We start from the raw sequence: 26,694 nt of genomic DNA, 5'->3' as shown, positions 1-26,694 counted from the left end.
GGTACTGGCACAAAGACAGAAATATAGATCAATGGAACAAAATAGAAAGCCCAGAGATAAATCCACGCACATATGGACACCTTATCTTTGACAAAGGAGGCAAGAATATACAATGGATTAAAGACAATCTCTTTAACAAGTGGTGCTGGGAAAACTGGTCAACCACTTGTAAAAGAATGAAACTAGAACACTTTCTAACACCATACACAAAAATAAACTCAAAATGAATTAAAGATCTAAACATAAGACCAGAAACTTTAAAACTCCTAGAGGAGAACATAGGCAAAACACTCTCTGACATACATCACAGCAGGATCCTCTATGACTCACCTCCCAGAATATTGGAAATAAAAGCAAAAATAAACAAATGGGACCTAATTAACCTTAAAAGCTTCTGCACATCAAAGGAAACTATCAGCAAGGTGAAAAGACAGTCTTCAGAATGGGAGAAAATAATAGCAAATGAAGCAACTGACAAACAACTAATCTCAAAAATATACAAGCAACTCCTCCAGCTCAACTCCAGAAAAATAAATGACCCAATCAAAAAATGGGCCAAAGAACTAAATAGACATTTCTCCAAAGAAGACATACAGATGGCTAACAAACACATGAAAAGATGCTCAACATCACTCACTATTTTTAATTTAATAGAATTGAAGGAACTGGTAATAGTTCTTTGATGTTTCACAAATTTTTAAATAGTTTGATCTTATCATTTTGATACAGTTTTTAAAATAACCACTGTCTTTTTTTATAACTATTGAAATATTCTTTTTTTTTATTGTTTTTTTATTGAAATATTCTTAAAGCTTGACATTGACTATTGTGATTCTTTAAAGAATAGAGTATAATAAATTTTATGCTTTACTAATATACTTTTTTTCTAATGTACTTTTATGAAAAACTAGTTCTTAATTATGTTCTTTTAAAGTGTTTTTGTATTTCTAGGAAAAGAATGAAAAGATTAGGAGCCTGGAAACCAATATAAATACAGAGCATGAGAAAATTTGTTTAGCTTTTGAAAAGGCAAAGAAAATTCATCTTGACCAGCATAAAGAGATGGAAAAGCAGATTGAAAGAGTAAGATATTAATTATGTTTTTCTAAGTAAATGTAATGTATATTTAGAATATGAAATCTGAAAATCTTAAACATTACTAACTTAGCTTTTTTTATTTAAATATATTAGGAAACAAGACAGAAAAGTTAGTAGTAAGTACTATAATTAGAATCCATTACTTCTATATCATTTTACAATGCTTTCTCCTTTGGTACTCCTGCCATTTGTTTCAGTCATTATTTTTTGACATTATCTAATTAGAGTGATTCTGTAGCTCTTTTTCCACTAGACATATCATTTGCCTGAAGATTGGTTGAGTAGAAGCTCTCTTGATCTTAGGTTAAAAGTGAAGAGCAAAAACAAAAGTAAAGGAGCAAGTGTGAGACCAGAAGCACAAGACTAAATAAAAGAGAGTTTGGATGGGTTTAATAGCAGAATGTATTAATACTTAACACACACAAATATAAGCTTATAATATAGAGCAATAGAAATTAGTCTGAGCAACAGAGAGAAAATTTTGGAAAAAAAAGAACACAGCCTTAGAGACCTGTTGAATAATATCAGAAGGTCTAACATTTATGTCACCAGAGTACCAAAGAGGAGAAGAATGAGACTGGTACAAAAAATATTTGAAAGAATAATGATTAAAATTTTGCCAACTTGTGAAGGAAATAAATTTATAATTTCAGTAAGCTTAAAGAGGATTTTTGTTGTTGTTCAGTCACTCAGTCGTATCCAAATCTTTATGACCCCATGGATTGCAGCACACCAGGATTCCCTGTCCTTCGCTAGCTCCTGGTGTTTGCTCAGACTCACGTCCATTGAGCTGATGATGCCATCCAACCAACTCATCCTCTGTTGTCCCCTTTTCCTCCTGCTCTCAAGCTTTCCCAGCATCAGGGTCTTTTCCAGTGAGTCAACTCTTTGCATCAGGTGGCCAGAGTATTGGAGCTTCAGCTTCAGTCTTTCCAACGAATATTCAGGATTGGTTTCCTTTAGGATTAACTGGTTTGATCTCCTTGCTGTCCAATGGACTCTCAAGAGTCTTCTCCAGAACCACAGTTCACCATCAGTTCTTCAGTGCTCAATCTTCTTTATGTTATGGTCCATCTCACATCCATACATGATGACTATAAAAACCATAGCTTTTGAGTATATGGACCTTTGTTGGCAAAGTGATGTCTCTGCTTTTTAATATGCTGTCCAGGTTTGTCATAGTTTTTCTTCCAAGGAGCAAGCATCTTTTAATTTCATGGCTGTAGTCACTGTCCACAGTGATTTTGGAGCCCAAGAAAATAAAAGTCTGTTACTGTTTTCACTTTTCCCCTTCTGTTTACCATGAAGTAATGGGACTGGAAGCAAAGAAAATAACTTCAAGACACATCAAAATGGTTGCTGAAAATCTTGAAAGCAGTCAGAGATAAATAACGCATTGCATATAGAGGAACAAAGATTAAAATTACTATAGACTTCTCATCAAAAATAAAAAAACTGTGAAGGTTAGAAGACTGAAGAACATATTTTTTTGACTACTCAGAGAAAAATTGTCAACCGAGAATTTTATGTCCACCAATAATATTCTTTAGGAGCTCGAACCAGTCAATCCTAAAGTCAGTCAACCCTTAATATTCATTGGTAGGATTGATGCTGAAGCTAAAGCTCCAGTACTTTGGCTATCTGATTCGAAGAGCCAACTCCTTGAAAAAAACTGATTCTGGGAAAGATTGAAGGCAAAAGGAGAAGTGGGTGGCAGAGGATCAGATGGTTAGGTAGCATCACTAACTCAATGGACATGAATTTGAGCAAACTCTGGGAGATAATGGAGGATTGAGAAGCCTGGCTTGCTGTAATCCATGGCATCACAAAGAGTTGAATACAATTTAGCAACTGAGAAACAACAATCCTGATGAGTGTGAGGTGGCATTTCACTGTAATTTTGATTTGCATTTCCCTAATTATCAGTGATATTGAGAATCTTTTCATGTCTTTGTTAGCCAGTCATATATCTTTAGAGAAATGTGTATTCAGTTCCTATGCCCATTTTTTAAATTGGGTTGTTTTTATACTGTTATTGAGTTTTAGGACTTCTCTATATATTCTTGATATTGATCCCTTATCAGGTATATGATTTGCAAATAGTCTCCCATTCTGTCGGTTTCCTTTTTACTCTATTGAGTCTTTGGATACACAGAATATTAGAATTTTCATGAATTCTAATTTGTCTATTTTTTCTTTTGTTGCCTGCATCTTTGGTGTCATATTTAAGAAATTTTCACTAAATCCAGTGTCATGAAACTTTTGTTACAAGATTTATTCCAAGACTTCTTGTTTTTAATGTCTGACATTTATGTCTTTTGTCCATTTTGAGTTAATTCTTATGTATGGTGTTAGGTAAGGGTCTAACTTCATTCTTTTGCATGTGGATGTCCAGTTTTATCTGCACCATTTGTTGGAAGAACTGTCCTTTTCCCCCACTGAATGATCTTGGCTCCCTTGTCAAAATCATTTGACCATATGTGTGAGAATTTATTTCTGGGCTCTTGATTCTATTCCATTGGTGTATATATTTGTCTTATGCCAATTCACACTGGTTTTGTTACTGTAGCTTTGTAATATTGATAGGTTTGAAGTCAGGAAGTGAGGATACTCCAGTTTTGTTCATTTTCAAGTTTGTTTTAGCTGCTCACGGTCCCTTGAGATTTCATAAGAATTTTAAGATGGGTTTTTCTGTTTCAGCAAGAAAGGTCTTTGGGGATTTTAAAAGAGATTATATTGTATTGAGTCATACTGACATTTTAACAGTATTAAATCTTCTAATCTGTGAACATGGAATATGTTTCTATTTATGTTTTCTTTGGGGCTTCCCTGGTGGCTCAAGTGGTTAAGAATCTGTCTGTAATGTGGGAGACTCAGGTTCCATCCCTGGGGTGGGAAGATCCCATGAAGAAGGGAATAGCAACCCACTCCAATATTCTTGCCTGGGAAATTCCATGGACAGAGGATCCTGGCAGGCTACAGTCCATGGAGTCACAAAGAGTCAGACACGACTGAGCAACTAACACTTTGACTTATGTTTTCTTTAATTCCTTTCATCAGTGTTTTGTGATTTTCATTGTATAACTCTTTTACCTCCTTGGTTAATTCCTAAGTATTTTTTTCTTTTTGATACTACTATAACAGAAATTGTTTTTGTAATTTTCTTTTCAGATTGTTCATTGTTCATGTATAGACATGCCCCTGATTTCTCCGTGTTAAATTATATCCTCTGCTTTTCTGATTTCATTTATCAATTCTAGTAGATTTATTGTGTGAAATCTTTAAGTTTTTTTTTTTACAGTATATATAAGATATATCATCTGCCAACAGATAGTTTTACTTCTTCCTTTCCAATTTGTATGCCTTTTTTTTTTCTTGCTTAATTCCTATGGCTGGAACTTCCAGGACTGTTAAATAGAAGTGGTGAGAGGGGCGTCCCTTTCTTGTTCCTGAGCATAGAGGAAAAGCTTTCAGTCTTTCGTCATTGACTGTGTTAGCTGTAGGTTTTTCATCTAAGGGTTTTATTTTGTGAAGGTAGTTTCCTTCTGTTCCTAATTTGTTAAGTGTTTTTATCATGAGAGGTTATTGAATTTTGCCCTTCCTTCTGGGACTTCTGTGATGTGCACCTTGGTCTGCTTGACAGTGTCCAACAGGTCCCTTATGTTCTGTTCACTTCAGTCTTTTTTCTTTCTGTTCCTCTAATTTATGATGTGTTATTTATTTTCATTTGAGTGTTTCCATTTCACAGTTCTTTGGTTTTAATAATTTTTAGCTAACTTGTTGCTGCTCTGTTTTTATAGTGTATATGTATGCATGTGATATATATCACATATGAATGATTTTTATACATTTTATATAATATACACAAATATTCATATAAACATATCAGTTTATTCATATTTTGTCTTCACAAAACTTTTGGATGTTTGATAACAGTCTGTTAGTGGTGAAGTTGTAAAGACAAACATTTCTAATGAAAGTATTAATTTTGATACCCTTTGTAAAGAAATACCTAATGAAGTTAGAAATGTGCATATCCTACAACCAGGAAGTCCACTTCTAGGTGGAATGTTCTAAAGAAACTCTAATACATGTACATAAAGAGATACATACAAAGATTGTTACTGTAACATTATCATTGGTATTGAAAAAGAATACCAACTATTCCCAAGCAGAAGAGTGAACAAGCTGTAGTTTGTTGTTATAATGGAATATTCTGTTATTTGAACTAGGTCCGTATATGGATACACAGATAAATATTTAAAACAATATTATGCCTCCTGCATTGACAGGTGGGTTCTTTACCACTGAGCCACCAGGGAAGCCCTAAAAGAATATTAAGTGAAAGAAACTAGTTGCTGAAATAGTGTTGATATTGTCTATGTGAATTTTCAAAACAGAAAATTACATTACATTCGACGGTCTACATATGTAGTTAAAAGCATGGAAAACATGCATGAAGCTGAAACACACTAGAGAATGATACAAAACAATTTCAGTATAGTATTGGTGAGGGAGGAAAAGAATAAGACCTGGATTTGTGATTTTATTTCTTCTCTAAAAGGAGGGAAACTAAAGGAAATTTGGCAAAATGCAATCATCTATGTAATTTCAATAGTAATGTAACATGTGAGTATTTTGTGTGTACATTTGACTTTTGAACAATGTGAAAGTTTAGGGGTGCCAATTCTTGCACAGTTGAAAATCCACATATAACTTTATAGTCAGCCCTCTTATCCATGGTTCCTATCTGTGGATTCAAACAACCTCTGGTGGTATAGTACTGTAGTACACATTTATTGAAAAGAATCCATGTATAAGTGGACTCAGGCAGTTTAAACCTGCTTTGTTCAAGAACGGACTGTATTTAAAATGTTTTAGATTTTTGAAAAGTTAACATGAAAATTAATAAACCCTGTTTCTGTTTTTAGCTTGAATCTCAACTAGACAAAAAAGAACAACAATTTAAAGAACAAGAAAAGACTATGTCTATGTTGCAGCAAGATATAATATGTAAACAACATCATCTTGAATCACTAGACAGACTCTTGACAGAAAGCAAAGGGGTAAAATCATCTTTATAAAAGTGCTCTTTAAAAGTTGATTAATATTTTAAGTTTATGTATTTTTAACATTCCTTTAATTCTAATCAAATCAATTTTTTAACAACTTGTTACTAATGCTAAAATATATATACACTTAACTTATTTTTTGCTACCAATCTGTATGTTTTTAGGAGATGGAAAAGGAAAATATGAAGAAAGATGAAGCTTTGAAAGCATTACAGAACCAAGTATCTGAAGAAACGATCAAGGCTAGTATGCTAATACTTTAAAAAATTTTTTTTCCTTTAATTTTTTTTATTAATAGAAACATTCCTGTGGCTTTTTAATTTACTCTATAAATTGTAAAAATCTTTTACATAAAAATGAATAAAGTAGTAAAAATTTTACCTAAATCAGTGAACTTAGTTTCTTTAAGTAGTATATTTTTTTGTGAGAATTTTGATCTTAATTATTTGATAGTTTATAGTTTATCTATAATATTATCTGTAAGATTATCACAACCTAGTTTATAGATTATCTGAACTCCTTTCTTTTTGCCTTAAGACTTGTTTGTTTTTTTTACCAAAAGCTGTTTGTTTTTTTTTAACTGTAGGTATTTACTAACATTGCTAGTAAAAATATTAACAAAGGAAGTGAAGAGAGATGAAATTACAAACAGTAGAGTTTTGCTTCTTTTTACTAGTTCTGCTGTATGATTAAATAGGGGATAAATCCAGAATTTCTGAGTAAAATACAGTTTTGTTGCTATTAATAGTGTTTATGTCCTTATGGTTAAAGACATGGGCTTTAGGGCTAAACTAACTTGGGTTTCATTTCTGGCTTCAGTGTGCTTACTAACTGACTGTAACCTTGGCTTGGTTATTTAAACTCTCTGAACTTCAACTTCTTCATCTTTAAAATAGGAATAACAATGCACTAGAAGAGGGTGGATTTGAGGATTAATTAAAATGAGGATATAAAATGCTTAGCACACATTAAGTTACTCAGAGTTTGCTAAGTAATTACTATATATCCAATGTTTTCTCCTCATTATTATTATTTCTTTTTGACTGTGCTGCTGCTGCTGCTAAGTCGCTTCAGTCATGTCCAACTCTGTGCGACCCCATAGACGGCAGCCCATCAGGCTGCCCTGTCTCTGGGATTCTCCAGGCAAGAACACTGGAGTGGGTTGCCATTTCCTTCTCCAATGCATGAAAGTGAAAAGTGAAAGTGAAGTCGCTCAGTCGTGTCCGACTCTTAGCAACCCCATTGACTGCTGCCCACCAGGCTCCTCCGTCCATGGGATCTTCCAGGCAAGAGTACTGGAGTGGGGTGCCATTACTGTGCAGCTAATGGGATCTTAGTTCCCCCAGCAGAGATCAAACCCTGGCTCTTGGCAATGAAAGCACAGAGTCCCACCCACTGGACTTCCAGGGAATTCCCCCTTATTTAAAGTTTACTGCCAGATCTCACCATGTTCAGGGCACAATTTTTCCTTTATAATTAATAAGCAGTATGTGGGATGATTCTTGGAGGCCATGTTGAAAGCTCTGTTCCTCAACAAGCTTATAGTCAATAGTTTTTAAAATCCAGTGATGAATCTTGCCCGAATGAGTTTTTGCATTGCTAATTTTTATCAGGTGTGGTATTCTGACAGATTTCTTTTTCCTGTGTGTAGAATTTGATACAAGTACCAATGCTCATACTCATGCTTAAGAAAGAAAACTTGTAACTAGTTATACCTTCATAAAACAATTTAAAAATTATTTTTAGGGCAGCAGTTTATTAATAAAGATAATTATTCAAAATTACAAACTTTTAAGCTGTTGTTATATTCACAAGCTATAGGGACAGGCTTTGGCAACTGTGTGTCTTTCAAGATCCTCCTTTTAGAAATAAGAGTTGTAAGGGTAATTTCATGATGTAGAATATTATCTGCAAGAGGGAGCAGTTTTCTATTTTTTCTTATTTTGCTGAAATTTCTTTCACACTTTCATGACTACTTACTAAAAGGCTATTAGCATTGAGGAGAAAAAAAATCGCTCCTGAGAAACTCAGAATTACAATAATGAAAAGAAAGAATCAGAGAAGAATGAATCTCATTAACAGATGGGGGACATGGAGTATATAGGCAAATTCTTAAAGAAATTTACTGAATTTGAGTTGCTCTTTGCTCATTTGCTGTTTAAGGTTATGGTAGCATGAAGCATTTGCAGCTTTATGAACACTTGAACCAAGTTACATGGCTGCCTTTCTAAAAATGTTTTAACTAATTGAAAGGAAAAACAGCCCTCTCCTTTATTATTTTTTTTTCCTAGCTGACAAAAACACTTCATTTTCTTAGTGACTTCAGAATATTCACACCATAGTATTTTTAGTACAATACATCAGTTTGTACTCACTTTATTATTTTTCTTGATCAAGAGAATTTAAGGAATAGGTTTAAATACTGCTTACCTTTTTAGAAAATGTTTTAGGGTGTCTGGCCTACAGGTCCTTGACAGTTGGCCCCAGTCTGTTTTGCCAGTCTCATCTCTCCAATACCGATCTCTTACAAATTCATGCTTTTGGTACCCTACTGCTGCTGCTGCTGCTACAGCTAAGTCGCTTCAGTCGTGTCCGACTCTGTGTGACCCCATAGACGGTAGCCCACCAGGCTCTGCCATCCCTGGGATTCTCCAGGAAAGAACACTGGAGTGTGTTGTCATTTCCTTCTCCAATGCATGAAAGTGAAAAGTCAAAGTGAAGTCGCTCAGTCGTGTCCAACTCTTAGCGACCCCATGGACTACAGCCCACCAGGCCCTCTGTCCATGGGATTCTCCAGGCAAGAGTACTGGAGTGGGTGCCAGTGCCTTCTCCATTGATACCCTAAGCTCCTGCCAACTTCTTACTACTCATTTTCACAGTGCCTTGTCTCTGAATGTACTTCGCTGTTCCTAAATGCCCTTCCTCACTTGTTGATGGCTGTTTATTCTTTAGGACTCCAGTCTCTGGCTTCCTGGTTTGCAGTAATAATTAGTTTTCTAAATCTCTTCTTTAATAGTGCTTTATATCTTAAGTTGGACTATATGTTCATTGGTTGAAGTAGTGAGGTAACATTAGGAGATAACTGTAAAATATTGAGCATATCATAAGCATTCATTAGTATTAGTTGATTTTTCTTTTTTCCTTTTTGCTGTTTAGGTCAGACAACTAGATTCAGCATTGGAAATTTGTAAGGAAGAACTTGCCTTGCATTTGAACCAATTGGAAGGAAATAAAGAAAAGTTTGAAAAACAGCTAAAGAAGAAATCTGAGGAGGTAAGTAAATTAACATTTCATCACGTGTAGCTTCCCAGCTGGCAGTGGTAAAGAATCCGCCAGTACAGGAGACAAAGGAGACCTGGGTTCAGTCCCTGGGTCGGGAAGATTCCCTGGAGCAGGAAATGCCAATCCACTCCAGCATTCTTGCATGGAAAATTCCATGGACAGAGTAACCTGGTGGGCTACAGTCATTGGGGTCGCAAAGAGAAGAGTCAGACAGTACTGAGTGACTGAACATATACACATATAGCTAGGTTTTAGAAAATATTATTTGATTCATAGTCCATCCATTCTGTTAGTAACAGGTGATGTTATAAAGATATTTTACCAAATCAGTGGATATTCCCCAATCCATGCTAGCTGAATAAATAAATGGCCCCAGAGCATATTGATAGAAAGCCAGCTGAAAAAAGTACATTTTGATTATCTAAAACAAAAAGCTAATAAATACACCTCTGAGTTTTTGCCTCAGGCAAATATTCTTTTACAGGTTTTGAAATAAATACATTTATGATTAAAATAGTAGTGACTTTGGGGTCCCAAATTATTTTGAAAATATTTTAATTTTGTATTAGCTTGCTTTAAAAGGTGATAAAGTATGTGTTCATAGGGAATTACATTGTCAACATGATAGTAGAAAATAAACACAAAATAGATGAGAATAAGCCTAAACTATTTCTTCATAAAGCATTTATTCAGTAAAATAAATCCTTTTATTAATAAATACCTTTATTGAAGATGAACTTAAGTTTTGTGAAGTTGACATTGTGTCAGTAACTTTCCTAACTTTTATTTTTTAGTAATAATTTGCTTTTAAAGTAAAGTGGAAGTTAAAGGGTGGTAGAGTGATATGCCAATATAAATTTGATAGATATAGGTTCATTTTTGTGAATTAATATTTGGGTTTCAACTAAATATTTTCGGTACTTCAGTTCAGTTCAGTTGCTCAGTCATGTCCGACTCTTTGTGACCCCATGAACTGCAGCATGCCAGGCCTCCAAGTCCATCACCAACCCCCGGAGTTCACCCAAACCCATGTTCATCAAGTCGGTGAGGCCATCCAACCATCTCATTCTCTGTCGTCCCTTTCTCCTCCTGCCCTCAATCTTTCCCAGCATCAGGGTCTTTCCAAATGAGTCAGCTCTTCGCATCAGGTGGCCAAAGTATTGGAGTTTCAGCTTTAGCATCAGTCCTTCCAAAGAAATCCCAGGGCTGATCTCTTTCAGAATGGACTGGTTGGATCTCCTTGCAGTCCGAGGGACACTCAAGAGTCTTCTCCAATACCACAGTTCAAAAGCATCAATTCTTCGGCGCTCAGCTTTCTTTATAGTCCAACTCTCACATCCATACATGACCACTGGAAAAACCATAGCCTCGACTAGATGGACCATTGTTGTCAAAGTGATGTCTCTGCTTTTTAATATGCTGTCTAGATTGGTTATAACTTTCCTTCCAAGGAGTAAGCGTCTTTTAATTTCATGGCTGCAGTCACCATCTGCAGTGATTCTGGAGCCCAGAAAAATAAAGTCAGCTACTGTTTCCACTGTTTCCCCATCTACTTTCCATGAAGTGATGGGATCGGATGCCATGATCTTCGTTTTCTGAATGTTGAGCTTTAAGCCAACTTTTCCACTCTTCTCTTTCACTTTCATCAAGAGGCTCTTTAGTTCTTCTTCACTTTCTGCCATCAGGGTGGTGTCATCTGCATATCTGACGTTATTGATATTTCTCCCGGCAATCGAGATTCCAGCTTGTGCTTCCTCCAGCTCAGCGTTTCTCATGATGTACTCTGCATAGAAGTTAAATAAGCTGGGTGACAATATACAGCCTTGACATACTCCTTTCCCGACTGGGAACCAGTCTGTTGTTGCATGTCTAGTTCTAACTGTTGCTTCCTGACCTACATATAGGTTTCTCAAGAGGCAGGTCAGGTGGCCTGATATTCCGATCTCCTTCAGAATTTTCCACAGTTTATTGTGATCCACACAGTCAGAGGCTTTGGCATAGTCAATAAAGCAGAAATAGATGTTTTTCTGGAACTCTCTTGCTTTTTCCATGATCCAGTGGATGTTGGAAATTTGATCTCTGGTTCCTCTGCCTTTTCTAAAACCAGCTTGAACATCTGGAAGTTCTTGGTTCACGTATTGCTGAAGTGTGGCTTGGAGAATTTTGAGCATTACATTACTAGCATGTGAGATGAGTGCAATTGTGTGGTAGTTTGAGCATTCTTTGGCATTGCCTTTCTTTGGGATTGGAATGAAAACTGACCTTTTCCAGTCCTGTGGCCACTGCTGAGTTTTCCAAATTTGCTGGCATATTGAGTGCAGCACTTTCACAGTGTCATCTTTCAGGATTTGAAATAGCTCCACTGAAATTCCATTACCTCCACTAGCTTTGTTCATAGTGCTAAGGCCCACTTGACTTCACATTCCAGGATGTCTGGCTCTAGGTGAGTGATCATACCATCGTGATTATCTGGGTCGTGAAGATATTTTTGTACAGTTCTTCTGTGTATTCTTGCCACCTCTTCTTAATATCTTCTGCTTCTGTCAGGTCCCTACCATTTCTGTCCTTTATTGTGCCCATCTTTGCATGAAATGTCCCCTTGGTATCCCTAATTTTCTTAAAGAGATCTCTAGTCTTTCCCATTCTGTTGTTTTCCTCTATTTCTTTGCATTGATCACTGAGGAAGGCTTTCTTATCTCTCCTTACTATTCTTTGGAACTCTGCGTTCAAATGGATATATCTTTCCTTTTCTCCTTTGCTTTTTGCTTCTCTTCTTTTCACAGCTCTTTGTAAGGCCTCCTCAGACAGCCATTTTGCTTTTTTGCATTTCTTTTTCTTGGGGATGGTCTTGATTCCTGTCTCCTGTACAGTGTCACGAGCCTCCATCCATAGTTCATCAGGCACTCTATCTATCAGATCTAGTCCCTTAAATCTATTTCTCACTTCCACTGTATAGTCATAAGGGATTTGATTTAGGTCATACCTGAATGGTCTAGTGGTTTTCTCCACTTTCTTCAATTTCAGTCTGAATTTGGCAATAAGGAGTTCGTGATCTGAGCCATAGTCAGCTCCTGGTCTTGTTTTTGCTGACTATATAGAGCTTCTCCATCTTTGGCTGCAAAGAATATAATCAGTCTGATTTCAGTGTCAGCCATCTGGTGATGTCCATGTGTAGAGTCTTCTCCTGTGTTGTTGGAAGAGGGTGTTTGCTATGACCAGTGCGTTCTCTTGGCAGAACTCTATTAGCTTTTGCCCTGCTTCATTCTGTAGTCCAAGGCCAAATTTGCCTGTTACTCCAGGTATTTCTTAACTTCCTACTTTTGCATTCCAGTCCCCTATAATGAAAAGGACATCTTTTTTGGGTGTTAGTTCTAGAAAGTATTGTAGGTCTTCATAGAACTGTTCAGCTTCTTCAGCATTACTGGTCGGGGAATAGACTTGGATTACTGTGATATTGAATAGTTTGCCTTGGAAATGAACAGAGATCATTCTGTCATTTTTGAGATTGCATCCAAGTACTGCATTTTGGACTCTTTTGTTGACTATGATGGCTACTCCATTTCTTCTAAGGGATTCCTGCCCACAGTAGTAGATATAATGGTCATCTGAGTTAAATTCACCCATTCAAGTCCGTCTTCGTTCACTGATTCCTAGAATGTTGATGTTCACTCTTGCCATCTCTTGTTTGAACACTTCCAATTTGCCTTGATTCATGGACCTAACATTCCAGGTTCCTATGCAATATTGGTCTTTACAGCATCGAACCCTGCTTCAATCACCAGTCCCTTTCACAACTGGGTGTTGTTTTTGCCTTGGCTCCATCCCTTCATTCTTTCTGGAGTTATTTCTGCACTGATCTCCAGTAGCATATTGGGCAACTACCGACCTGGGGAGTTCCTCTTTCAGTATCCTATCATTTTGCCTTTTCATACTGTTCATGGGGTTCTCAAGGCAAGAATACTGAAGTGGTTTGCCATTCCCTTCTCCAGTGGACCACATTCTGTCAGACCTTTCCACCATGACCCGGCTGTCTTGGGTGGCCCAACATGGCATGGCTTAGTTTCATTGAGTTAGACAAGGCTGTGATCTGTGTGATCAGATAGACTAGTTGTCTGTGATTATAGTTTCAGTGTGTCTGCCCTCTGATCCCCTCTCTCAGTGCCTACTGTCTTACTTGGGTTTCTCTTACCTTGGACGTGGGGTTTCTCTTCATGGCTGCTCCAGTACTTTGGTACTTCAGTATTTTTAATTGAAATTATTTTGCTAGTGGCTATGTTACTGAAATAAAATTTTTATTTGTCCTTATGTGGTATTAGTTTCTTAGTGTTTTGGTTAGGCCTTATCTTTTTTCTAATATTTTGTCTTCTTTATTAACTGGTCCGTTTTTTTCTTTGCATAAGAAAGTAAGTATAACAGGATGTTACAGTAAAGCAAAGAATAGTGTTTAAACTTATCTTGCAGGCAAGTCAGTTCTATATAAAATAAACTACAGCAGAGGTGTGATCTGTAGTTTTGTCAGGAGCTAACAGGAAAATCAAAACAGATGTTAATGATACATATTTACACTAATTAGTTTTTTCCATACAGACAAAATTAAGATAGTTTAGCATTAAAAAGAATTATCATAATAATATTAGAAATTACATAGTTGCCCGTTAGATCTAAAGTTCTCTAATTGTAGTAAAGAGTCATCATATAATGAAGTAGTTTGAAATTTAAGAGCTTCTTGTTATAAACAAAGAATATTTGACTCAAGCTTTTAATGCTGCTGTTGAATGTTTGACTGCCAGATAATTAGAAAAAAGAACCAAATCAGAATTCTTCTCCACTGTTTCTTAGGAGTTTAAACTGCTTTCTTCTGGATTAGTATTTATTAGAAAGATTGTTTGCCTCAAAGGAAAGGGTTTATTTTCCTTCATTTAAAAAGTTATTACATAGGCAACAATAAGAAATCTGTTAAAGAAGATTTACCTACAGTTCACTCTAATACTAATACTTTTCACTTTTCTATTTGCCTGAGTGTTTTTTATGTTAATGAAATGAGGTTCTTTTTTTTCCCACCTTATTTTGTAAAATTTTATATTTGGCATTGTCCTTTAAATTAGGATTTTAAATGGTTTCATCTTTCAAAATTTGATTTATATGTCATTTATTTAAACTTTCCCCTTACTTTAGGGAACAGGTGACAAATATTATAAAAATACATATTAAGTTATGCTGTATTATTTATACAATTTTAAAATGGTTTCTTTTGGCACTTTGTAGGATTTAGATTATTGGACAAAGGGCCTTTTTGTTCCCCCTTCTTAATAGATTCTTCCAGATAACTCTAAAGGTATCAGATGTTAATGATACTTTTGCTTTAAAGCAATTTTGGGTACCAGCATGTTAAAGTCCTAAATATTTGGAATGAATGAGTTCAGTTTCTTAGATGGTTATTCCTTTATGTGTTTTTTGGAGCAAGAATATTCACGAGTGCTTTGCTGGAGTATTATTTTACAAACAGTGGCAATGATAGCAACAATAATATACTAAATATCACCTATCATTTATGCAGTGTTTTTATGGCTATTGCTTATTATCAGTTGGGATAAAAGATAACATCAGATGCAGTGTGAAGGCATCTATGGCTTCCTATGTTCTCGTCCTCGTTCTGAGAGAAGTCACATAGAATATGCTTCTTTCTATAGAAGTGAAATGCAGTAACATGTATGCAGTATGTCTGCCCAAGGAAGCCTGCTTATGACTCTTTTTACTGGGGAGCTGGTCACATAAGAACAGCCATAGGTATGAAAATTCCAAGTTCCCAGAAGGAAAGCGTGATTTGGTGTCCTAGCCAGGGAAAAGAATCTTATCACTTAGGGAGTGTTTCAAAAGCCACATTCTCAGACATCAGCCAAGAATCGACCCTATTAATAGGTTGATGAAGAAGCAATTGCAATTTCAGACTGTGAATTTTAAATCATTATAACTAGGCTCAAACACATCTTTAATAATCAATATAGAAACCATTACAATCAACACATTTTTGCCAACAAGAAATAAGTTTGTTTATTCCTATAGCATAAAAATCTGCTTCAGGATTCTGAAAACTCTAAGAAAGCATTTCCTGCCTCTTGCTGGTTATGGAAGTATTTCCCCTGCAAGAATTTGTTGAGATGCTTGAAGTGGTAGTCGATTGACGAGAGGTTAGGTGAATATGGCAGCTGAGGCAAAAGTTCATATCCCAATTCATTGGGTGTTGTCTTGCAAAAGAATTGGGTTTATTCTGTTGACCAGTGCCTGGTGCAGCTGTTGCAGTTTTTGGTGCATCTCATCGATTTGCTGAGCATACTTCTCAGATGTAACAGTTTTGCCACGATTCATAAAGCTGTATTGAATCAAAGGGCAGCAGACCACCAAACAGTAATCATGACTTTTTCTGATGCATGTTTGGCTTTGGGATATGTTTTGTCTTTTTCTTGGTCCAGTCACTGAACTGGTCGTTGCCAGTTGTGGTATAAAGTCCACTTTTGGTCACATGTCACAATTCATTCGAGAAATGGTTCATTGTTGTTGTGCAGAATAAAAGAAGATGACACTGCAAAAAGCCAATGTGTTTAAATTTTTGGTCAGCTCATGAGGCACCAATTATAGAGATTTTTCAACTTTGCAGTTTGCTTCAAATGCCAAATGACTGTAGAATGGTCAATGAATTCTTGGGCAGCTTCACGTATAGTTGTAAGAGGTTTAGCTTCAGTGATCCTCTCAATTGGTCTTTGTCAACTTCTGATGGCCAGCCACTGCATTCCTCACCTTCAAAGCTCTCGTCTCCTTTGCAAAACTTCTTCAAACATCACTGCGCTGTATGTTCATTAGCAAAATGAATTTTGATGTTGTGAGTTGTCTCTGCTGCTTTACGACCCATTTTGAACTCAAATAAGAAAATTGCTCAAATTGCTTTTTTGTCTAACATCATTTCTAGTCTAAAATAAATATAAAATACATGGCAACTAATAAGTCATTAGCAAAAATCATAAACCAAGAAATGTACATTAAAATGGTGTATAACATGACCACATTTACTTAAGAATGTATTCCAATATCAAATAGCAAATTTCAACAATGCAAAATTGTGATTACTTTTGCACCAACCCAATAACATATCTTCATCAGAAACATGAGCCCTGCCCTTCCACATAATAAATTATAGCAATGATTGCAATTATCCCATATGACAAATGAGGATAATTATCTAATGAGGTAATTGACATTGTATTGCTTTTATTTGAAATTATAATGAGAAATTTATATATTTGTTAGGTATATTGTTTACAGAAAGAGCTGAAGATTAAAAATCACAGTCTTCAAGAAACTGCTGAGCAAAATGTTATTCTGCAGCATACTCTTCAACAACAACAGCAGATGTTACAACAAGAGACAATTAGAAATGAAGAGCTAGAAGACATTCAAACTAAACTTGAAAAACAGGTATATTTTATTGGTCAAAATGGAGTTGTGTTATAGAAAGTTTTTAAATTGATAATAGATTTATTTTGCTAGTTATATAAATTGCTGTTTAAACTTCACAGATACCATATTGAGTTATTACTCCAAAGAAAGAGTCCTGGGACATTTTATAGTAGAATCTTCTTTCATTCATTCCCAAGTTCATCTGAATTATTCTGACAGATATTTTACATTTTTTGATTTGTTTTTCTCTTATCAAACTTAACAGAAGAGTATAAATTAAAAAAGGAAAAAAATAAAAAATAAAAATAAAAAAGGATAGTTCTCTGTAATCTCACTACACCTCACCTTTTTGTCCTTTGTATGACTTTTTAATCCATGTATTCTAAACTTAGCCTCTCCAGTAGCACTAAGGAATTTCCTCTCTGTATATTCAAAGAGATCAGGCAGGTATTCTATATTTTCTTCTTTAGAGACATCTGTCCTGTGGCTCTCCATCCTTTTTGCTCAAGTCTAGACCTACTGTTTGCTGTGCCTGATGCACAGCTTCATCCTGAAGCATTTCTTCATCTCATCGATGTTTGATTTCTACTTTATAAATTCCTTGTTGTTGACTCTAGTATTTATAAGATTGATTTGTAATTCTTGTTCTTTCTGAAATTGATTTTATTTCTGTAATTGTCTTATGGTTTTCTTCTGTTTTTGTTTTTTTTTTTTCCCTTAAGTGTATCAGTACATTTGTATTTTTGGTTTGATGATTTTATTTCTTCATCCTATTTAAGATATTTTTTTGTCATTTGTGATTTCTTTGAGGGTCTAAAGAAGTTTATGTCTAAAAATTCCTTCAGAACTTGGGATAAATTTTCTCGTATATATTTTTCTACTTTTTGTTCATGTTCCACTATGTACAGGTTTTGTGTTGGATGTATTCAGATTTTTACTTATCTTTAGATTTTTTCTGCAAATCAGTGTGCCATTTAATCAAGGACAGAGTGGGTAGAATTTTCCATGGTTCCCTTACCTTTTTACCTGGTTACTATTTTAATTTTATACTTGAAACTTGAGTTGGGAGGTGTGGTTATTAATGACTTATAGTCTGTACTGAGTTCTTCAGTGAGAGGTTTTTAAAGAGCAGGGAGGATATTAAAGTTGTTAGCACGATACTAATTTTTGAGATCACAATCATGTAAATATTCATTGAAAACAAAGTGGCTGAGGTTAACTAGGGAGAGAATATAGAATGAGGGGTGAGATGATTGACTTCAACAGAGCTCTGAAGGATGCAGTCATGGAAGCCAAAGTATTTCATGAAATGAGAGATAATTGGTGTCATGGGCTATTGCAATCCGTGTCAAATAGTGTCAAGTAAATTGAAGGTTGAGTAATGTCCATTGGAATTAGCTGCATGGAAACCTTTGACATAGTGTAGTTTCTGTAGAGTGGCCAGATTTCTATGGGTTGAGGAATGAATGAGAAGAAAGAAAAATACTACAAAAAGCATAGAAAAAAATCTGAGAAGTTGAGCTACGGAGAGAAGAAAAGAAGTGGTAGTTGGAGGTGGTATGGAGGAAAGGTTTTTATGATGGGAAGGTCTTAGACATGTGTAAATGCTAATATAAAGAAACCAGAAGAAAGATATTGAAGATACAGCAGAGAGTAGACATGGTCAATAGTTTGAAGTTCCTGAGAAAGTGGACAGGAATTGAATCCAGAACACCTGTGAAGTAGTTTGACTTATATAGGGGGAAGAATACTTCCTTCAGTGTAGTAACAGAAGGAAGAATGAATAGGAGCAAATGCAAGTGGCAGTGTTTGAGGGCGGATGGGAATCTAGGAATCCTTCACTGTATGAGCCAATTCGTGAAGGAGAGGAACATAGTTTGACAAGAGAATAAAGAACATTTCACATGAGAATAATGAAAAGAGGAACATTTATCATTATTTTGTCCAATTATTTTAAGTCCTATTTTAGTGTTATGATGTGGTCACATCTATAAAATATGCATAATATATCAATGAAATATCTTATTAAAAATTAAGTTTTGCTCTCATATTTCCAAAACACAATTTTTTGGTCTTTACTTTGAAATTGAATGATAAGCTAGGATACAAATTTATATAAATATTTTTCTTCTGAGGAATATTGGGCTGTGTTTGAATTTAAAATATTTACTAAAAATTGCTTTCCAAGATATCAAAACTGGAACAAGAGCTTCAGAAACAAAGGGAAAGTTCAGCTGAAAAGTTGAGGAAAATGGAGGAGAAATGTGAAGCAGCTACATATGAAGCAGATTTGAAAAGACAAAAAATTATTGAGCTTACTGGTACTACCAGGTAAAATGAACATGTTAGTTTTTGTCTTCCTTTTTTACCATCAGTCATATTTGAGTTTCAAAATAAGATAATGTTGAGTGAAGCATTTGCTTGAGAAATTAATTTCTCTATGATCTGTATTCCTATAGCATTCCTATACCTCCCTTTTATCCTTCATTATGCCTTTTTTTATTATAGTTTAATATCCTTTACCCTCCTACTATATTGTAAGTTCCTTAAGGCCAAGATAATACGTGGTTTATTTTAAGGGTCCTCCCACAACAATTAGCATGGTTCCTTATACTTCATATCCTAATCCTAATGGGGATGCTAGAGAAAAACCTGAAGGTTAAAACAGAACCACAGGGCTTTATCTGAAGCCTTTGAGGTGAAATGCATCTGAGTTCAGTTTTTCAGATTTCAGAGGGAAAATGAGGTATCAATATACATATTATGTGCGCTAAGTCACTTCAGTGTGTCCGACTATGACCCCATGGACTGTAGGCCATCAGGCTCCTCTGTCCATGTGATTCTCCAGGCAAGAAGCCTGGATTGGGTTGCCATTTCCTTCTGCAGGGGATCTTCCTGATCAGAGATTGAACCTATGTCTCTTATGTCTCCTGCATTGGCAGACAGGTTCTTTACCACTAACTCAGCAACTGTTGTATTAAATCAAATTGTGAATAATGTTAAAAGTGGCAGGGAAAGATGATAGAAAATTTTCATGGATTCTAATTGTTTATAGATTCTAATTGTTTATAGGGAGGAAATAACTTAATAAAAGAAAGTTGACTTCTATTGATTGAACATTAAAATCACCTGAGGAGCTTTAAAAAGTACTGATGCTTAGGTCCCACCTCTAAAGATCCTGATTTATTATGGCTGCACTGGGCTAAGACATCAAAAAAAAAAAAAAAGAAGGGAATTAAGAGCTGAAAGCTATACCTAGCTTCCCCAGATTGCTTCTGTTTTGTTGACAAGAGTTGACATAGTATTTTACTCTTAATTAGCCCACCATTCTACCAACAGGAGTAAGAGTTAACTTATACATTTGAACCACAACATCCTCAGACTCCCTCTCCCCCTCTGACAAAAATAAAGATAAGACCTTTATGCTTTGAGTAGCAACTCGCTTCCCCAGATATCCTCAACTCTATCAAGGGGTCAAGAAGCTATCCTGAGTTTAAGACCACAGTTCTTCAAACTTTTCTTCCATCAATAGTTATCTATCCACTAATGCAGCCTTACCAGCATTGTGTACCTTAATTCCACAAAGAGTATTCAGCCTTATAACTTTACTTTTGCTTGTTTCAGACACCACAAGAAGCAACAGATTGGCATTAGAATTACCCTCATCTCTCATACTAAGTCCCCAAAACCTCATGTGTTTTCTTTCCTTTTCTCACCCTATCTGAACTTCTGATAGATTTTCACTTCATCCTCTGGAATTCACAGTCCATCCTGAGAGACATCCCTTATATTCTCTATCTCTTCTTTTCTCTTGCTATAACAGAAGTGTGACTCTCCATTAAGGGCATTGCTTCTTCCCCTGCAGCCCTCTAAAGTAAAAACTTTCCCCCATAGTTCTTGTACCAAAGAATTGAGATGTGGAATAGTATAACATAACCATGAACCTCATGTTATCAGATCATATTCTTCACTGTTGCTGACACCAGCAGACCACCTGACTTACTAAAGCTGAATCCAACACTAGTTCTGTCTTTATTCTTGGGGATTTCAATATACATCTATCTAGCTGATCCTCATCCACTCACTCACATGATTTACAGCAGATTTTATCATTTCTGATACCTCCATTATTTCAACATAATTTGAATACTGTTCATCTACATGTATGTTATTACCTCATTCCTTTTAATACCCCATATTCAACAATTCTTTGATGTAACTAGGACCTCTGAGCCTTCAAATCTACCACTTTCTCATTCTCTAATTCCCTTTCTCCTCTCTTTACCTAGCTTAAATTCTGCTCATTAAAATCACTGATTGGCATATGGCTGTTGCCTTACCTTTGTCTTACTTTGTGGTACTCAGAACTAAAAATCCAACTCAGAATAATTCATGCTTGCATCTTTACAGAGGCTGAAGAAAAATATAACTACAGTGACCAGTCTTACTTTAAATTCATAATTTCAAAACCGTAAGCATTTTCTTAATGCTGTCTGACAGTCACAATATTACTCATTCTTATAAGGGGGACTCTCTTACACCTTTGTGTTTTCTTTCATAACTCCAACAACCTTTCCCCAGTCCTTGCTCTTACTTATGATCTTGCTTTTGTTCTTACACCCATCCTTTGATTTCTAGACAAAAACTTTTCATAATTATAGCTGAAAGGCTCATTCAATTCCTATAAGTTCTAATTACTAATAGGAAACTTATGAACTAAATGAATAAATTTCACAAGAAAGATATATTCTAGTTCCAAGACCTCTTCAGGAAGCAGGATTTTTCTCTATTCCAACTATTGGCTTCTTTCATTTCTGAAACTATAATTTATAAAACTGTTTTTCTCTCCTCAGAGCTATTAGTGTTAAAATACATCTGTTATACAGCTCCTTGGATCTGTTTTAAAATTAAATATCTCTAGATAGAAAACTAATTCATTGAGTACCTTCTGTGTGCCAGGCAATATACTAAGTAAACACATCATTTAGTTGTGTTTAGTGGTGTGTAATTGGTGCAGAATTACAGTCTATTAATTATTTGTTTTATTATTTTTGTTTGTTTCTAATTAGGCAAGTAAAACTCGAGATGGATCAATACAAAGAAGAGCTATCTAAAATGGAAAAAGAAATAATGCACCTAAAACGAGATGGAGAAAATAAAGCAATGCATCTCTCTCAGTTAGACATGATTTTAGAACAGACAAAGACAGAACTAGATAAGAAAACAAATGCTGGTAAGCAACAGGGTAGCTCAGCTTAGCTGCCTACAATTATATATTTAAAGAAATGGAATAAAGAGAATCTGAGATGAGGGAAAAGGATAATCATTGGTATCCTGTCTCTTACTCTGATAGATGAATAAAATTGGGTATTCTTAGTTATTATTTACAAAGTTCTGAGTAACAAGTAACTTATATGTAATTCTAAAATTATTCTCTGCTTTTAACAGTGAAGGATTTAGAAAAGTTACAGCACCACACTGAAACTGAGCTAACAGAAGCCTCGCAGAAACGGGAAGCACTAGAGACTGAACTGCAAAATGCTCATGGAGAATTAAAAAGTACTCTAAGACAACTCCAGGAATTGAGAGATGTTCTGCAGAAGGCTCAATTATCATTAGAGGAAAAATATACTACAATAAAGGATCTCACAGCTGAACTTAGGTGAGTTAAATTCTAAGAGAGGATATCACAATAACAGGTATTTCTCTTTATTACCTTTAGTCCTTGGGTCATATTATAGACTTTGCTGTTGAATTCTGGATGTCCAAACTTCTCAGCTGCCTTTAGCTCACTGTCGTTCATTCTAGACATTACGTCCAATGCTCCATCTCACCATACTCCATCTCACTAATTCAGCTATTGCTGTTGACTAATACTTGCATCCCTGGTCTTTGGACCATTTTACTTTGGCCCTCTTCTATATCCCATGGTGGTAAAAAATGATTGGGCCAGCATACAGCAGTGGTTAATAGCAAAGTAATATTAACATGTGCCATGGCTATGCCAAGTACTTCATATATGATCTCATTTCTTTACAACAAGCAAATATAAGTTCCACATTATCACCTTTTTACATGTGGGAAAACTGAGAAAATTAAGTAAAATGCCAAAAGTCAGATAGTGAAACACAAGTCTAAGTCTAATATAATGGTTCTTAGATTAGCAGCAATAGCATAAAGTACTGTTCCAGTACACATCTATGGTGAGTATAGGTGGAGAGCCAGACTAGTGCCCAATTGTGGGAAATAAATTCCGAAAAGGAAAACAGATCAGGGTGTAAAATGTGTAATGAACAGGATAGAGAGTAGCAAGGTGATCCACAAACTTAGATGTTGTATCCTTTGATTCAGTGCAGCACCCCTTCCCTTTTCTACTCACAAACTCATTCTTAGTAAGTTTCATGTAGCTTTAAATATCAGTACAATGTACCAGAGACTTCTAAACACGTATTATCTCTAGTAATGACCTCATCTCCAAACTCCAGACTCCTATCTAATGACTTACTTGCTATCTCCACTTAAGTATTTTAAAGAGGCATTTTAAACTTGACTAAAACAATTCATTTTTAAAATTCATAACCCTGTACTTCCTCCAACTCATTATTATGCATTGGCTTAAATCAGAAATCTATATATATAAGATTACTTTTATCTCTTTCCCTCCCCTTTTTCATCCAGTCTATTAGCAACTTGCCTGTAAAGTCGCCTCAGTTATGTCTGACTCTTTGCAACCCCATGAACTATATAGCCCACCAGGCTTCTCTATCCATGGAATTTCCCATCAAGACTACTGGAGTGAGTTCCCAGACCCTTCTCCCAGGAATCTTCCCTACCCAGGAATCAAACCCATGTTTCTTATGTCTCCTGCATTGGCAATCAAGTTCTTTACCACTAGTGCCACCTAGGAAGCCCAATTAGCAAGTTATGTCAACTTTATTTCCAAAACATATTCTGAAATCTGTTGATTTCTTGGCCTTTTTTCTGCTACTTAGCCCAGGCCATCATCATCTCCCACCTGTTCTGTTGCTGAGGCTTCCTAACTGGTCTGCCAGCTTAAATTCTTGACCTTCCTCACAATTCATTCACCACAGAATGGATTTAAGTTTATGATTTAAAACATAAGTCAGATCATATTGCTTTCCTACTTGAACTTTCTCATGACTTCCCAAAAGATTCAGAGTAATACCCAAGCTCCTTCAGAAATATAAATCAAAACCATGATGAGATACCACTTCAGAACACCCACTAAGGTGGCTGTAATAAAAACAAAACACCCAAATAGAAAATAACAGATGAGAAATTTTAAAAGTTCCAGCCTCTGTGGAAAAACAGTTTGGCAGTTCATCAGTGAGTTTAAACATAGTATTAACCTTGTAACTCAGTAATTCCACTGTTAGGTTTAAGTACCCAAAAGAATTGAAAAGAGATATTCAAACAAAAATTGTGCTCAAATGTTTGTAGCACCTCTATTCCCAATAGCCACCAAGTGGAAACGACCCAGATGGATACTGATAGCTGTGAATGGATAAACCAGTGTGGTATATCCATACAAATCAGCCATGAAAAGGAATAGAGTACTGACACGTGCTGCAATACGGATAAACCTTACAAATATGCTAAATGAAAGAAACCACGTACATGTTGCATAATTCCATTTATATGAAATATCCAGAATTGGCAAATCCACAGAGATAGAAAGCAGATTAATTGTTGTCTGGGACTGGGGGAAGGGAGAATGGAAGAAAACTGCCAATGGGTATGGGGTTTCTACTCAGAGTAATGAAAAAGTACTGGAAATAGTGATGATGGTTACATAACATTGTGAATGTATTCAGTGTAACTGCACTATATGCTTTAAAGTAGTTAAAATGGTAAATCTTATGTGTATTTTACCACAGTTGAAAAAAAAATTCCAAGCTCCTTTTCCTAGAATACAAAGTCCTGCATAACAAAGTTTCTGCCTATTTCTCTGGCCTCATTCTATATTGTTCTCCTTGCTGCTGACCTTTTTATTCTACTTAAAGCTTACAAAGTTTTTTCCCACCTTAGGACTTTTGCCATAGCTGTTTCTTTGGCCTGAAATAGCCTGAAATAATCGTTGGCCAGTTTCTTCATACCCTTCACATTACCTCAGAGGGCCCTCCTTCCCTGACCACCTATTCTGAAATAGTCTCCCAGTCACTGTCTCATCATTGTGTTTAATTCTCTGACATAGCATTTTATATTTTTCTTGTTGAATTATTATTTATAGTCCATCTCTTCTGGAGCTAGTAGAATGTAAACTCCATGTGATGAAGGACAAATATCCTGTTGACTATTAAATCCATAGTCATAGAACCTTGACATTTAGGAAACATCCAGTAAATATTTACTAAATAAATAAGGGAATGGATGGATGAGAGAAGTAAAAACAAAATCTTAAAATTCTAGCTAGTAGCTGAATTTTGGAAGCACAGCTATTCTTATAGACAGCAATTAGAGTTATCTTTAGAATTCATTTTATATTACTTTTAGAATATTAGTCTTGTATTAACTCTTCAGGCTTTTAGGGGAACAGTAAACAGCTCATTAAAGAAGTTCAGAACCTGCTTTTTAAATTCAGTATCTTTATTATATTGTTTCATATTTAAGACTAGAAAATCATTTGATGATTCAAGATCAACAACATTTTAATCCTTTGTCATATCAGAACTTAGAGTTCAGAATTAAAATTCTCTGATCACAAGCTTCAAAGTGATATAAATCTTGAAGTTATGTCATTTTAAGTTTCTTTATAATATAAAATAATTCTTAAATTAGTGTTTTAGAAGGGCTAGAATTTTTTTAAAAACATTTAAAATATTTCTGTAGTAGATTTCACTACTTCACTAAATATAAGGTGTCATTTTGAGTAAAATTCCTGTAAGAAATACAATGGTCATTTACTAAACTGTGGATATCAAGGACATCAGCCATGAGACAAATGCCTCGTTCAATTATAGTGAACTCATAGCTGTTACATATAAAAGACTTTCAAACACTCCTTTGATCTATAGATTAAAATATAGATATATTTTAAAAATTCTTATACTGATTCAATCCTATTTCTTGGGAGTGCTTTTAGCATTTAGCTTTCATTGTCTGCAGAAGTAGAATTTAAGTTAACTTGTGCCTTTTTAGAACATGATATTAAAGTAATTGTATTGATATCAATTGTTTTCTTTATGCATTATTCCTTTAATTTGAAGTCTCTCAATCTGAAATAATTGAATGTATCCTGTCCCTTAACTTGCAGGAAGAGTAAGTTTGATTTGATTTTTTAAAACTATAATATTCCTACTTACCTGCTTAGGTCTTTTTCACTTTGATAAATTTCAGGGAATGCAAGATGGAGATTGAAGACAAAAAGCAAGAACTTCTTGAAATGGATCAGGCACTTAAGGAGAGAAATTGGGAGCTAAAGCAAAGAGCAGCTCAAGTTGGTTTTCTTAACTATATTTTAATGAAATTTTCTGTTAAAATACAATCACTTGAGGTTTCAGAGGTCCCCTCATTTTGGTAAAATAGTAGTTTTTATAGCTATTTGTTTTTTCTGTGCACATATTATTTTTTAAGTTAGAAATATGTCATCTCTCTCTCTTTTTTTTTTTTTTGCTATTTTTACAGCAGGTGGATTTTCGGGAGTGAAGGTTAGCTTAGTGTCTGAACCTTTTGATCTCTTATACTACTGTATATCAGAAGAAAATGTTATTAAAGGAGTTACTTGCTCAACTAGTATTTATTGAAGGAATGGAAATATCCAGAAGGCATT

General features: G+C 35.2%; 1 protein-coding gene across 8 annotated transcripts in view; it reads left to right on the top strand.

The window, feature by feature from the left end:
• Positions 1 to 26,694, top strand: part of CCDC18 (coiled-coil domain containing 18) — a 181,683-nt gene that overhangs the window by 56,361 nt on the left and 98,628 nt on the right. For all 8 annotated transcript variants that reach the window (XR_009735354.1, XM_061411170.1, XM_061411166.1 and 5 more), the window contains 9 exons: positions 952 to 1,083; positions 6,030 to 6,164; positions 6,335 to 6,412; positions 9,327 to 9,443; positions 16,755 to 16,922; positions 19,093 to 19,235; positions 21,974 to 22,137; positions 22,353 to 22,566; positions 26,262 to 26,361. Coding sequence is in view for 7 of the 8 variants with exons in the window: in XM_061411170.1 (XP_061267154.1) it covers positions 952 to 1,083; positions 6,030 to 6,164; positions 6,335 to 6,412; positions 9,327 to 9,443; positions 16,755 to 16,922; positions 19,093 to 19,235; positions 21,974 to 22,137; positions 22,353 to 22,566; positions 26,262 to 26,361 (1,251 nt within the window). In the remaining variant the exon portion in view is untranslated. The remainder of the gene's footprint in view (positions 1 to 951; positions 1,084 to 6,029; positions 6,165 to 6,334; positions 6,413 to 9,326; positions 9,444 to 16,754; positions 16,923 to 19,092; positions 19,236 to 21,973; positions 22,138 to 22,352; positions 22,567 to 26,261; positions 26,362 to 26,694) is intronic.

This window comes from Bos javanicus, chromosome 3 (assembly GCF_032452875.1).
Source record: "Bos javanicus breed banteng chromosome 3, ARS-OSU_banteng_1.0, whole genome shotgun sequence".
Taxonomy (NCBI): domain Eukaryota; kingdom Metazoa; phylum Chordata; class Mammalia; order Artiodactyla; family Bovidae; genus Bos; species Bos javanicus.
Note: the sequence above shows the minus strand (reverse complement) of the source record. Positions and strands in the feature narration are given on the sequence as shown.